This window comes from Pseudopodoces humilis, chromosome 4 (genome assembly GCF_049639895.1).
Source record: "Pseudopodoces humilis isolate 2021_Gansu_Grassland_sample_001 chromosome 4, ASM4963989v1, whole genome shotgun sequence".
Taxonomy (NCBI): domain Eukaryota; kingdom Metazoa; phylum Chordata; class Aves; order Passeriformes; family Paridae; genus Pseudopodoces; species Pseudopodoces humilis.
Genome location: NC_142203.1, coordinates 3,596,410 through 3,611,427, shown reverse-complemented (window position 1 = coordinate 3,611,427; position 15,018 = coordinate 3,596,410). Strand labels below are relative to the sequence as shown.

Below are 15,018 nucleotides of genomic sequence, written 5' to 3'. Positions count from 1 at the left end.
ATTTAACATGCACAGTGCTTCTTAAAAAGCAGAAAAATTATATTTAATGTTGCTGCAACGTGAAGGAAAATGACAGGCAGACAAACAAACAAACCCAGCAAACAAACAGTGACTGGATGATTGTAATGGGTGGTTTGTATTATGATCTATGTGTAGAGATTCAGGTTGTGGCCATTTTACAATCAATTTTATACCAAAGCAGGTTAAGCAAAGCTGTGACTGAGCAGTATCCTTAACACTGTGGCAGCTAAGCATTTTGGAATGCTCACATGGCGTGTTTGGAAACCCTTTGTGTGCACTACATTTTTCCATTCGGTGCAAGGCTGAGCAGTAATCAGCTCACCACTAATTAGAAATCATTCCATGTCCTGCACCCCATTATTATACTCAAATTATGTCAGACACGAAGAATTCTGAGAGAGAAAAGTTCCTGCAATACCTTCTGTCGTGCCTTTCCCAAACATAAAATCCGAAACCAAAAATCTTCCGCTGTTTTGAAACATCCATTGTGGAGGAAGCAAAAGCCACTTATGTACCTCTCATCAAAACTGGAATATCAGGGAAATCCACTGTTCTGGGGAAGGCAGGAACAGAGATGCAAGATTATCTTCTTGTACTTTCCTGATGCTGGTGGTGTTTTGATAAATAGGGTGTGTTTATCTGAGGATAAAGATTCAGCCCTCTGAGAAGCAAAGGTTTAACCTAACTGTGCACAAGAGCTCTTCACAGATGTTTTGTTTGTTTGTGGTTGCAGGTATTCACTGTGACAGTGTGTGTGCTGAGGGACAGTGGGGCCCAAACTGCTCCTTGCCTTGTTACTGCAAAAATGGAGCATCCTGCTCTCCAGATGATGGGATCTGTGAGTGTGCACCAGGATACAGAGGCACCACTTGCCAGAGAAGTAAGGACAACATAAATTCTTTTCAAATCTCCGTTTCTCCCTCAGTTGCTTGGAAAACGTGTCATAAATCATCATTATGCTTTGCTAGTTGCAGTGTGAAAGACCAGGAAACACTCCTTGATTGGACATTTTGACAAAACACATAAATATTCAGGAAAAAAAGGGGTTACCTGCAATGAACAAATGTTTCCATCTAGTAGTGCTCTTCTGGTTATGGTACAGAATTCCTTTTATTCACTATTTATTCCTTTTATTCACTGTCTGTCCTGTGGCACTGTTATGAACATGACTTTCCAAGAAGTGTTGTAGGGGATTCCATTCTAAAGCATTTCCAAACCTGACTGATGAGCGTTGAGTCTGTAATACAGGTAAATAAAACATACTTGAGTTCCAGAAACTAAAAGCCTTCCCTAGAGTCTGCTTGGGATCATTAGCTTAGTCAATACTTGGGGTTTTAACACTTGTTTTGTAAGAACAGTCAGTGGGATCAGGCCTCACAGAGGATGTCAAATGTACCCCTGCTTCCTTTTGAAAAACTTGTCTGGGTAAAATACAAATTGCACGAAGAGAGATAGGGATGAATTGAGGAAAATCATGCCAGAATCAGGGAGGTAAATAGTAAGTGTGCCCTCCCAAGACCTGTCACCGTTTGCCAGCAGTCCAGCTGTCTTCAGTTTGAGTCACTGAAGCTGTGAGGGAAAGGTGTTCAGGGAAGAGAAATGTGAGTTGTCTGGAACTGGAGGGGAGCCCCGTTTCCAGAGCAGGTCTCCCAGAAACAGGATCCAGGAGCAGGTGGCTTAAGGAAAAGCCAAGAAGGTCCTGGCTCTTCCAAGAGAGGCTTAAAAGGCAGAAGAGATGACCTGGAATGGTGACTGTGAGGGAGAAGGAGAACCAGAGGAAGGGGAAGTTCTCTCAGTCCAGGAATGGCAAAATTTCAAGCTGAAGGCTGTGACATGGCACTGCTAAATCCCTCATCAGTGTGGCATTAGTATTCCTTGAGCATTCCTGACTGTGAGCAGTAATTATTCTCACTATCTAATCTCTGAGGACCCTGCAGTCAATCAGCGCATCCAAAGTGTAACCCAGCCATGTAAAAATGTTCCCCTGTGTTTTGGAAATGTGCCTGTAACCTGGACAAGAGGTTCCTAGTCCAGTGCCCCTCTGAGGCACGGTCTGCAGGCTGGGAAGACAAAGGTCATATGTAAAATTTGGATCCTGGTCAGAAACTGCCTTTTCAGTAAACAGGAAGACCTTTTGGCACTGTTTCACTCGGAGAAGTTAATCTCTCTGGAGAGAACCTGGCCATATAACTTGTATCAAGTGTGTAATTAAAATTCTGAATCTTGAATGAAATTGAAATATTGGAAAGATTCCAAGGTAGTTTTATCAGTGCTAATTGCAGCTGTTCAGGTATTTCTCTTGATCTGTTACCTAATATTCTAGTTTATCAGGAAATAAATGCCAAAAGGGATTAGATCAACAAAGAAGGAGAAACAGCCTTTGTTTCCTCCCCTTTTTTTTTCTTTTTCTTTTAGAGAACTTGTGCTTTTAGCATCACAATTAACTGGTAAGCTCTGTATTTCTGGTCTCAGGTTCTCTCAAAGTTAGACTGACTCTGTACCATGTAAAAGAAAGATTGATTGGAAAACATCTGTGCTTTTTATCCAGTGAAGTTATGGCTGTTTGAATTCCAAGTTAGGAAACACATCAGGAATCAAGGTCTAAGATGACCTTGCTTCTCTAGAGATAAAACTATTCTCTCTGTTACTTCAGATGTGCTTCAAAAGATGTCCTTGTTTAGCCAAATAAAGAACATATGCATTCCAAACATTATCCAAGTTCAGGGTGGCTTGACATGTAGTGGAATGTCAACAGAGTCGTGATGAACCAAAATACACCAAATCCTTGAGGAGAAGGAGCAGATCTTGTTTTGGGAGTGTAAATCACTGAGCTGTACAAATAACAGGGACCACCACTGGGCTTGGAGAGCAGAGCCAGCTCCGAGCCAGGATGATGGCAGGGCAGCAGCAGTGACAGTGTGTCCCCTCTGGTTCCAGTCTGCTCGCCGGGCTTCTACGGACACCGCTGCAGCCAGACCTGCCCCCAGTGCGTGCACAGCAGTGGCCCCTGCCACCACATCACTGGCCTGTGTGACTGCCTGCCTGGATTCACAGGAGCCCTCTGCAATGAAGGTACAGCTGGCCAGAAAGACGCCATGGGATGCGCTCGCCAAGTGCTGGAATGATTTCCATCACTTGGGAGCTGTGAGGCCAAAGATATTTTCTGTTCTGGAATGTTCAGTTTATAAACTTGGAATCTTAGGCTGTGTCATCCTTCAGTATGAAACCCTCTGTACTCTCAATTGCATTATTTGTGTAGTGAATGTGGATATGGTACTCACCATAATTTATAATACCTCACTTTATCCTTGTACTAAGCAATGCCTTCTCTCGATCAAAATATTGGTTGTTTTCTCCTGAAATGAAGAAAATTAAATCTTGTTCTGATCACTAAGGAGTTCTAATTCTGACAATGCCTTCTCAGTATGTCCCAGTGGCAGGTTTGGGAAGAACTGTGCTGGAATATGCACCTGCACCAATAATGGGACTTGTAATCCAATTGATAGATCCTGCCAGTGCTACCCTGGATGGATTGGTAGTGACTGCTCTCAGCGTAAGTACCAGCTCTTTTTTTTCCCTTTAATTTTAGAACAAAGAATCAGGGTCCAGCTATTTCAAATACCTTTTTTTTTTTTTTTTGTAAAGAAACACTGTCTTAAGTCAGAAATTAGGACTTCATGGTAAATCATGGAGAGATCCTAAACTTCCCTGGCCAGGCCAAGAACAAAGAAATTTTATCAGACAGGGTTAGTGCTCTGGCTGCACAACCATCCTTGTTCTCACTAAGCATTCAAACATTTTGTTAAGAAATTTTCCACTATGCCCTTTTTTTTAAGTGCTTGTAACTCTGTGATGGATTTTCCTCTTTCTTCCTTTTTTAAGTGTTTTCACAGATAGACAGTTTTAGTGTGATTCTGCCTCACTCAGTGAGGATTGTCTTAGTGTGCTGAACTCATTGGACTCTTCGTTACTGACTTAAAAAGGAGAAGGGAAGGCCCTAATTTTACTACTTTTTGTAAAGTAATTTCATTAAATAGTCACTCCCCATATGCCTGGATGGGTATATGCAACTTACTAATTAGAGGAAAGAATTGTTTTAAGGAAAACTCTCACGAGAAGCATATCCAATCCCATAAGGTGCTAAAATCTACACAGTCTGAAACACACATGTGCCAAAATTTCAGTCAGCCCACTTGTGTGAAGCTGCACCATACCCTGAAATGTCAGGCATTGTGCTGGGGTTTCCAGTGAAGTGCATTTTTTAATAACATGGCTCATTGGTTTATATCATTTATGGTTTGACTGGCCCAGGTTAACAGGCACAAGTGCAGGGTAACATCTGGTCAGTTTGGGAAAAGAACCCGAAAAAAACAACTTTCCTGGCTAAATCCTGTGAAGTGATTAGCATGCACAGCCCAGTATGATACCAAAATAAATCTTGGGCCCATTCCTGTGGAAGCCAGTGGCTACAAAGGTCCCTGTTTTTACAGTAAAATAAGTAGGTAGTTGGGAGAGTTGGAGAATAGGGGTATTTAGGAGGAGGACGGACTTACTCACTGAATCAATATCAAGAAAATGGTGCCAGCAATATGAATGGAAGTGTTTATTGAGGCTGTGCTCACGGACCATAACAGAGGAAGTTTATTTGCTTTGTATAAAGGCCTTTCGTTCACATGGAAAATAATGATTCCATTAATTTCTTTCAGAACCAGCGACCTTTTTTAAACTTCTAACCTTTTGCCTGTATGTGATTTACATCCCTTCTTAGCTGACCACTAATTTCAAACAAAAAACAATAATAAAAAATAATTACAAGGCACAACTGAAGTGAAAGCAACAAAAAACCCCAAACTTAATGCCTTTTTCTTTTTCAATTCATCATAATATAATTTTTAATGAACTGAAATTCTGAGGGAAAAGGTGATGCTTTTGAAAATTACATCCCACTTATACGTGAATCATTACGTAAATTTTTTAAGGATTTAAAGGATTAAAGAGTTTTATTGGTCTCAGGCAACCAGATCAGTACAAAACAATTAAGAGGTTCCACCCTTTTAAATTTACACAGGAATAAAACCAAGGCTTCAGTGCCTGACCTGTCTCTTCTTTCCTATGACATACTGACCCTGTACTTCCATAGAACTATTTTTAAAGTACTAAAGAATTATTTTACTATTTATTTTAAAAATACTTAGTTCTACTTAAAGTACTGCCTTCTTTGCTAAAGGAAAAAACCTCTCAAGATGAGAATCCTACTCAACAGAAAGGGTCTATTCTTAGAGTACCCTCTTCACTTAGTGATATTCTACCATGAAGAAAATTATCTTTTGCTGTCTCTAAATAGTAATTAGTATCTTGGAACCACTTCACCGTTCTAGTGGCAGCACGTAGCATCAGATTCATCCATCATGACATTTCCAAAGCAGCCAGTAAATTCTGTCTCATAATGAGTCGACATGATTGTGAGCAAAATAATCTCCATTCTCTGAATAATTACTTGGTATTTAGAAATATTATATTGATTATTGGACCCACGGAAGCAACTGAATTAACCAGATTAAGGTACAGATCTGATTATCTTCACCACGTTTAGGCAAATGCATGAAATTCCACAGTGGAAGCACAAGAAACAGGCTCAGTATTGGATCTAAAGCTCTAGGCTATGTAGGAGTTTAAACTTTCTCTGTTTTTGTTCATTTTTCGAGATTCAAAACCTGTATCACCTTGACTGCTTGCAGAGTGAAAAATAAGTGAAGGAAGGAAGGAAAAGGCTTTCTCTGCTATGAGTGTCCTATTTACTGAATATCAAGTGTGCATTTTTCACACATTTAATATCTTCCAGCACTTTTTACCTGGAGCACAATGATGCCTTAGCTGAAACAAATGAGTAAATCTGTGGCTGTTTGTTCAGAGCAGAGCAGCCCAAAACATGCACTTGGGACAGAAACAGCAAACACCAAACAGAGCAGTCCTCATGTGTGAATGGAAGCAGCTCTATTCATGTGCATCAAGGAACCTTTGTCATTTGAGGTTAATTAATTGCTCTGGGTTGTTGCAGCTTGCCCACCTTCTCACTGGGGACCAAACTGCATCCACACGTGCAACTGCCACAATGGAGCTTTCTGCAGTGCCTACGATGGGGAGTGCAAGTGCACCCCGGGCTGGACTGGCCTTTACTGCACACAGAGTGAGTGAATTTTGTGTTCATTCTTAGTCTGAGCATCAGTGACAGCATTATCCTTCAGAACAGCTTGAACCTGGAATTCAAGCACTGATACAGGAGCTGTTTTCATTTAGAACTCTGAATGGTGATTTCGCTAGACTGTAACATCATAATTTCTGCTTGAATTTTCTTCATTTAATAATGCATTAATACTGGTTTTTGTTCCCCAAGAGCTTTTTGTTAAATAGCTGTGCAGTGACTGGGTGTAGTTATGTGGCATTCATTACGTGCTGGCTAAGAGTTCATAAGAAGTTTGAGAAATAAACATTTGTTAGAAATAAATATGGGTAAAGTTGACTTTTTATCTTTTTCATATTACACTTTCAGTTTGCTTTACCTTCAGTTCAGGTGGCTGTCAGCCTGGCCACAACCCCTATATTTGACCTCAAGGAAAACAGGGCTGCTGACTGTGTTTTTGCATTTAGTGTTCAAATACGACGTTTTCCATGAAATCAGAACTTAGCTGTTTCAGATGAGTAATTCAAATGAGTAATGTCATAGTGGCAAGAACAGATACACTACAGGACCATATGGATGCAGTTCTGGGAGACATCCACTATGTTGGTTCAGCTGGCAGGGGTTTCTTGCTTCCTGCTGGTGAATAATGATCTCTTTGCAGTGGTGTGTCTTCTTCATCCTGAAATGGTTTCTCTGTGAGTAGCTCAGGTACAATGTGTTGTTGTTTTGGCTTTTTAATGCTTCAGTATAAACTACAAAGGAAGTATGTCCAGAGGTTCACTGACTGATGGCCAGACTCCCAAAGTGCCCTCGTCCTCCTCCCTCAAATCTCTTTAGAAGCCCATTTCTTCAAGGAACTGTCTTTTCAGAACCTCTGCTGCCAGCACCATTTCCCCACCTCATTTTTTTTTTGCCTGATGTGTGCTTTAAACCACTCCAGACAAGGCGGGTCTGGGTCCCTTGTGCTGTCAGAGCTCTCCGTTTCTGGAGCTGCAGGAGCAAGCCCTCAGTAACACACTGAACTAGAATGTTCCACTCCCAGAGCAGCTGTTTCACCCCTGTCCCCCCTTTCCTCTGCTTGTGTTGCAGGGTGTCCCCTGGGGTTTTTTGGGAAGGACTGTGCCTTGATCTGCCAGTGCCAGAACGGAGCTGACTGCGACCACATCAGCGGGCAGTGCACGTGCCGGACGGGCTTCATGGGGCGGCACTGCGAGCACAGTGAGCACACCCCTCTCTCTGCCTTGGGACACAGCCTCTGGCCTCCAGGGACAGTCCTGCTGGCCACAGGCTTTTCCAAATAGTTTAAAACCCGACAGAATGAAGTCTTTACCACTGTGGTGTCTGTTACTCTGCACTGCGTTTTAGTCGCTTGGGGCGTTAACGCTAAAAGAACACCCCACTGCTCCATCATGTAAAAGCAACAAAATGAGTCCAAGGAATTCTCATTAGCACCCTGTGAAAGCAATGAAATACATCCCTTAGAATAAACCACAGTGACAGCTAATAGCTGGAAAACTGGAGATAAGAACTAAGCTGGTGGATGGAATTAATCTTTGCAGTGTGGTTTTACAGCGCAGCTGGTTCTGAAGGCGTTGTAGATGGCGTTTTGTTTTCACATGTGTGTGGTTCCTCTCCTCAGGAAGATCAGGGATAGCACCACTGACACCACTGGTGGCAAAATGCTGTACACAAGACTAAAAGAATAATCAGGCTCGTGAGCACAGGACTGTTTGTCCGACTTTTGCTGACCTTACGGAGCTGTGCTCCCAAATTTGTGCATTCTGATGACATCTGTGTTTCTCCCCAGAACATCACTAATGTTCAGGAAAAGATAACTTTCTAAGATAGTCTCTTGATGTCAAAACATCACTTTGAATAATTTGGCAAATCTAACTCTGTTATGGATTTTGTACTTTATCCTACAAGTTGATAATAATGATCTAACAACGTTAAGCTGAATGTTTTGGTATTCATTCTACTTCGGGTCTTGAAGTGCCAAAATATATTATGACATGATGGGTTTTGCCCACCCAATTACCTCAGTATTTATAATCTTGTTTTCTTCAATGTAATCAAGAGAAGGAGGAGGAGGTACATAAACACAAAGTTTTTCACTTGAGCTGGGATTTGTCAAGACTGTTCTCTGGCAGCCATTGTGTTATTTTATTTTTTAAATTATTCCAAATTGGGAATGCATGAAAGATGAGTTAGATTCTTTTTAAAAGACAGAAGCAAATATGGTTGCAGAACTCTTGAGGAATTTCAGAAAAAGTGAAGCAATACTACACTTGCTGAAACCATCACAGCTACTCTAATGTGACAGACCACACAGTACCAAGAGGTGGCAGTATAAAATAAATATTTTTTATTAGTGTATCAGGGCAAACCTCTACCAGGATACCTAACATGAGGTAGAAGACACTTTGGTCAGTAATTGAATTACTAAAGTAATTCAAATAATTAAGTACAACTTCCCCAGTTACACCTTATTCTCCATAATTTGGTATTTTTCTCCTGTCAGTAGTTTCTCAGTGTATACATTACAGTATCAGAGCATGATATGGGCAGCAGTTTTATCTCTCTGTAAGTGTGTGGTGCATTTTAGACTCGGGGCCCTTTTGCTGTTTTACATCAGCACATCTGTCACACCACAGGACACCATCCAGGTGCCTGGCTCCACCTGTGTGAGAACGAGATTTTTCAGGCACTGGGATCCGAATCTTCCAGCTCTTTATTCACACCTTTCCCATTTCTACACTGCCTTCTACCCTTTTTATCTCTTTTGCTTTCTTTTTTCTTTTTTCTGTCCCCTTGATTGCTCGCTGCACTGCCTTAGTGGCATTACAGGTGAAGGATGAGTACACATCTAAACACAATTCCTCTCTCTCCTGCACACCGAGGGCTCCCTCCTAGGAGCATTTCCAGGGCAGATCTGATGCTGATGACACATTGCCACCTGCTGCCCACAAAGCCTTCAGTGAGTTTTTGCTTTGCAGAGTGTCCCCAGGGCACATACGGGTATGGATGCCGCCAAATCTGTGACTGCCTGAACAACTCCACCTGTGACCACATCACGGGGACCTGCTATTGCAGCCCAGGCTGGAAAGGGGCCAGGTGTGATCAAGGTAAAGCCCAGACACAATAAATAAATTGTCATCTTCTCACACAGGAGATGGATTCAGCTGTTAAACACCATCTCTGTGTCATTAAATAAATCTGATAGGTTATTTAAGTAGCACATTCTGTTAATTCATGTCAGTTTTGGAGGCTTTCAATTAGATGCCTCAGTGATAATTAACTGGAGCAAAGTAACTGGAGTGTAGATTTGCATGAAATGACAGGGCTGGGCTGCTCAAAAGTGCTGATGGGGCATAGACTTCACCTGCCCCATGCTTTCACCCAAAGAATGTTCTTTTTCAAATTAATGAAAGCATCTCTTTTCTGTGAAGATTCTTAGTGTTCTTCCTTAAATTTAGGATTGGTTACTGACAGAGGTCTATTCTGGCATTATTAAATACAGTTAGATTTAGAAGTGAAATTTTGTCTCCTGCTCATCTGGCCCTTGAGGATTCATGCCACTTACTTTCAATTCTTCTCCTCTTCCAGCTGGTGTGATCATAGTGGGGAACCTGAACAGCCTGAGCCGTACCAGCACTGCCCTCCCTGCTGACTCCTACCAGATAGGAGCCATAGCTGGCATCATCATTCTTGTCCTGGTTGTGCTTTTCCTGCTGGTGCTGTTCATCATTTACAGGCAGAAGCAGAAAGGGAAGGAGACACACATGCCCACCGTGACCTACACCCCTGCTATGAGGGTCATCAATGCAGATTACACCATTTCAGGTAGGTGATGTTTAGAACACTTTTTTTTTTCCCCTGCCTCCATCTCTTGCCTTTGTGCTCAGATCTGCCCCTCACAGAGTTCTGTGAAAAAATTCACTTATTTCTGCTTTTGGATACCATGAAGGTGGCACACTGGGGAAAAATGTGTTAATTGTAAAGAAAAGTGACCACGTACCCCACTTTACTGTGCAACATTTTGCACCCTCCAACTTTCTTTCTGCATTAAATAGGGACATTTCTATCATCTGTGCCTACTTGTATATACAGCTTGAGTGTGGCAAAATCTGCTTTCTGCAAGGGACTTTAAATTCAATGCCAACAGCTTGAATAGAGAAAGAGCATAGAGAATCAGGATTTCATGCTATCTGTGTCTAGATTCTGCAGAGAAACAGCAAAAGGTTTGAAACTAATTAAGGGAGGAGCAGTGAAATGGGAGTTTCTGACCTATTAAAGTGCCTGTGAGTTGAGATTCAGTGGGTACGTGAAACTTTAGGTAATTGTGCCACTGCTGAGGAAAGCAGCAGCTGAAGAAGGCAGCAGGAGGACTTGTCAGAGCTGAGAAAAAGCAGATCAGCAAAGATCCAGGTGTTCCTGAAGCACCAGAAAATGGTGGTGCAGACTTGGTGGTGCAAGTGACTGCAGTGATGGAAAGGAAAAAAGAGAAAAGGACCACAGCAGAGAGGGGAGTTAAGTTAGCAGGTTACACTTGTGAATGTTCCTTAATAAAAAAGTGAGGACACGACTTGTCACTTCCTGCCCTGTGTCTGTAATTTATTGGAATGAATAAAATTTAGTTCTGTGTTTGTTGGGGTTTGTTGTTTCTTTTTAAGAAGCTCTAGGTCAGATTCAGAAATCAGTGCAGCACTCTCAAAAATTTAATAAAGAAATTCTGTGTTATTTTCAGTTGTTCATTTTCCTTCATTTTTCTTTTCAGAAACCATCCCTCATACCAACGGTGGAAATGTCAACAGCCACTATTTCTCCAACCCCAGTTACCACACTCTGAATCAGTGCTCCAGCCCACCTCATGTCACCAACATGGAGAGACTGGCCTTGGCCAAGGTAAAGCAGAAAAACATGGAGGAAACTTCTCTGACAGCCTTCAGTTTATTTTACATTGTTCCCTGATCCCTCCTATTCGGCTCATTTTTGCTCTTCCCGATCATCACCTGGAAATTCAGCATCTTCTTCACAATTTCAGTTTTATTGCCTCTCTTTCTTTGAAACAGGCCAAAAACAGCCAGCTGTTTGTGAACCTGAAGAATATGGAGCCTGGAAAACGAAGTGGTGTCATGGACTACACAGGAACACTGCCAGCAGACTGGAAACACGGCGGCTACCTCAATGAGCTTGGTAAAAAAAGAGCAGAAACAAAAGGAGGAGAATGTGAATGTTACTCATTGCATGTGGGATGCATCCCTTAAGGCAGAAGAGATAAGAAAGTGACCCCTTGTGAGGAATGGTGGAACAGTTTTTGATGCTCAGTGAAGACACAACGTGTAAAATATCCCATTTTTATTAAAAGAGTTGCTTATTGATTAGTTTCCTAAAATAATGGGGTTTTTGAAGTAAGGGTCTGTTTGGACTAAATTACAAATTCTTAATAAATGAAAGATTGCATATATTCTTTTTCTTTTTTTAAATCACCACAAAATGCAATCAGTGGTTTAAAAAGTATTTTTTCATTACCTGAGACACTTTATTACTACTAAACAGTAGATATTCCCAGCTCAGCCTCCTGTTTGCTAAAAGACAAGAGCATTGTCTTTAAGAGAAATTCTTGAGAAATGGTGAGAGTTGCTGTATCCTGCTTTATGCTGTCCTTTCACCCTTTTCCAATCTCATTCATTCCATAAAGGCTGACCAGTGAAAGCCTTAAAAAGGACTTTCAGTGTCAGTATAATTCAGAAAATGTAATTACCTTAATTTCTGATATTTACATGTATCAGACTCTGGGATTCAGAACAACAGGAAGCAGCACTGTTTGTTTTTTTCCCTGCTCTTCCCCAGTCTTGGTCAAACTACAATTCAGGCTCAGATCTGTTGTGTTTGAGGTTTGTTTGGGTTTCTTTTTTTTTTCGGTAAAGGATTTCACTCATAATGCTCAATATTCAGCTTTATGTTTTCACAGAGCATTTGAACTTGCTCTAAATGCTCCTCAGAGACACTTGCTGTGGTTAGCCCAAGGCAGGAGCTCTTGAGCACAACAGGGAGGCTGCAGAGGACTGGATGAATGCTGATGTTGTAAATGTTTCCTAGAAAATCAAACAGGGTAACTCAAGGCTGGTGACCTGAGCATTAAACTTGTGAAAACAGGACAGCTGACATGAGATCTAATAAAGATGGGGAAGGAATAAAACTAATTATGTTTAAGTCTCCTTAATTAATATCACTTCCCTCTTTAAAACTACTAATTTTGTTTAGATAGTGCACAGATAAAATCATTTTAGGCTTTTATAATATTTCTAGCATAGTTACCACAATACAGCATAATTAAAAAATTAGCTGTCCACAATATCAATCAAAGCTATTTGAATAGATCAGTAATCAGTAAAGTGCCAGGTCTCTCAAGACAGCTGTCATGCCCTGCAGTTTACATTTACTGAGAGAAATCTGTCAGTAACAGCTAATTGCAGATTCAGGTGCGAGGTGTTCAGCCCCTGGGGCTGGAGCTGAGTAACCCTGACTTGGGAGTGATTCAATTTGGAAGCAGAGCATTGAGAATTGGGAGTGAACTCTGCACACCCTGAGATTTTCAGGTCAAGGTGGGATGCCTTTCAGGTAGGTAGGTTTTATGCAGGCAGAAAAAAAAAATTTAAAATAGCAAGCTTTAGTCCAACAGCGCTTACTAGGATTATTCAAGAGTGAGTAACTGGCATTTTGTCAGGTGAAACTTGGTATTTTATTGGTCCCTTACAACCCACCTTCCCTGTTCCTGTTGGAAAATGTGCAAGGAAATAGTACAAGTGCTTTTGTACCCCCATCCTGGGCAGTTTCACAGTCCTTACAAGAGAATCACTTCACCAGGGCAGAAATGGGTCCCAAGGCAATTTTTAAACATTCAGAACCTTTTGTCTAATCACAGTTGTTTTCTTTGGTTTTAAAACTACTCTGTTTTTCTGTATCATTTTCTCCTCAGGTGCTTTTGGACTTGATAGGGGATATGTGGGGAAGTCCCTGAAAGGTGAGGTTGTTTTCTGATGTATTTAGATGAAGCTACATAGGCATCCCTTTTACTCCTCTGAATTACCTTTGGTTTCTAGGTGAAGAGAATATAAAAATAATTCTGGACTAAGTTTTTCCTAGACACTGAATCAATGCATGATTGGTTTGTTTGCTGGTGTGAGTTTATCTTTTTTGAAGGCTGTTGGGTTTTGATTTTTTTTAACCAAAAACAACCACAAACCAAGCCATTTTAAGTCACATTTTATGTGTCACATAGATGAAATGTTTCCTGTTGTGCTTGAGTCACAGCACAGCTCAGTTCTAGAGTGCAGAACACATGCTGCCTCTGCTGAAAGGCTCTAAAAGAGAGACAATTCCAACTGCAGCTGGTCTGCATGACCACAGACCTTCACCACATCCACTGCATGCCCTTTGGAAGGATATCAAAATACAGAGACACAGACAGGAATGAAGCAATTCCGAAAATCTGGGTAGTGGTGTGATATTTTTATCTTCTGAATTATCCAGTTACCTTGCACGACTTTACATTGTATGTCACTGTGGTACCTAATTAGGGCAGGCCAGGGATATCCAAACAATGGAAAAGGTGTAGCAAAGTCCATATGAATGATGAGTTAAACACATGGACAGAAAGCAGCTGTCCCCTTGTGTGCAGTAGGGCGCAGTTGAAAGATTTATTACACCAGGTTTTTCCTGCCCTCGGCTCACAACAACGCCCTGCAGCTCCAGGCTGGGGCAGAGGGGCTGGCAAGCTGGGAAAGGCCCTGGGGGTGCTGGTGGCAGCAGCTGGACACGAGCCCAGGGGTGGCCAGGTGGCCAAGAGGCCGATGGCCCCTGGGCTGTGGCAGCCGTGGGGCGGCAGCAGGAGCAGGGCAGTGCCCGTCCCTGTGCTGCCACTGCTGAGGCCACACCTCGAGTGCCGTGTCCAGCTCTGGGCCCCTCAGCACAAGACAGAAATGGAGATGTTGCGTATCAGGAAAAATTCCTTCCTTCCAGAAGGGGCTGTCAAGCATTGGCCCAGGCTGCCCAGGGAAGTGGTGGAGTCACCATCCCCAGGGGGATTTAAAATATGTGAAGAATTGGCACTTTGGAACATGGTTAGGTGGTGGATTTGGCAGTGTTACATAAATGGTTGGACTCAATGATCTGAAAGGTCTTTCATAACCTAAACAGTTGTACAGTTCTGTGATTACAGAAAGCCCAGTTCTAATGAGTCACAAAATCACTAGCACCCATCCACTGACAGGTCCACCGAGGTCAGTCTCACGTTAAATAACACAATATATGACAAAGCAACACAGAGAACAAATTAACAAACACCGCAAAATCACTTCCCAGCATGAGCAAATACCAGTTTTTCACCCTTCAGTTAAATCCTGGTATCATAAACCACCTGAGGTTTTCTTTCCAGTTCTCCTGCGTGTGCCTTACAGAAACTTAGAAGAAGTTGGTTATTCTTTTAGTGTACTCAAATACTCAAATTTTGTACCACCCAAACCATCCCTAGAAATCATGCTGCCATTTACCCAGACATTGCCCCTTGCAAGAGTCTCAGATCAGTTATTTTAAGTGTCCCGAGTTCAGCACCTGGAGGAACAGAAAGGGTTCTGAAGTGCTTGTTAAAAACTGGTTGTACAGCTTACGTCAATATAATGCTAAGTACTATTTTAACCAGAATTGAAGACACTTGGATTTTGCAACAGTAATTTGCTAGTGGCAAGACCAAGTCCATTAAAGAGCATAGCAGTTGAGATGCTTTCATTGATTGTTGAAGTGTTATGACCGCT

The 15,018-nt window shown here is 41.8% G+C and overlaps 1 protein-coding gene across 1 annotated transcript in view; it reads left to right on the top strand.

The window, feature by feature from the left end:
- The window catches only part of MEGF10 (multiple EGF like domains 10), an 85,609-nt gene that overhangs the window by 65,658 nt on the left and 4,933 nt on the right, over positions 1 to 15,018 (top strand). Inside the window, exons 14-23 of the mRNA XM_005529439.3 lie at positions 755 to 901; positions 2,959 to 3,093; positions 3,446 to 3,574; positions 6,080 to 6,208; positions 7,292 to 7,420; positions 9,199 to 9,327; positions 9,809 to 10,045; positions 10,980 to 11,107; positions 11,275 to 11,398; positions 13,185 to 13,229. Coding sequence (XP_005529496.1) covers positions 755 to 901; positions 2,959 to 3,093; positions 3,446 to 3,574; positions 6,080 to 6,208; positions 7,292 to 7,420; positions 9,199 to 9,327; positions 9,809 to 10,045; positions 10,980 to 11,107; positions 11,275 to 11,398; positions 13,185 to 13,229 — 1,332 coding nt within the window. The remainder of the gene's footprint in view (positions 1 to 754; positions 902 to 2,958; positions 3,094 to 3,445; positions 3,575 to 6,079; positions 6,209 to 7,291; positions 7,421 to 9,198; positions 9,328 to 9,808; positions 10,046 to 10,979; positions 11,108 to 11,274; positions 11,399 to 13,184; positions 13,230 to 15,018) is intronic.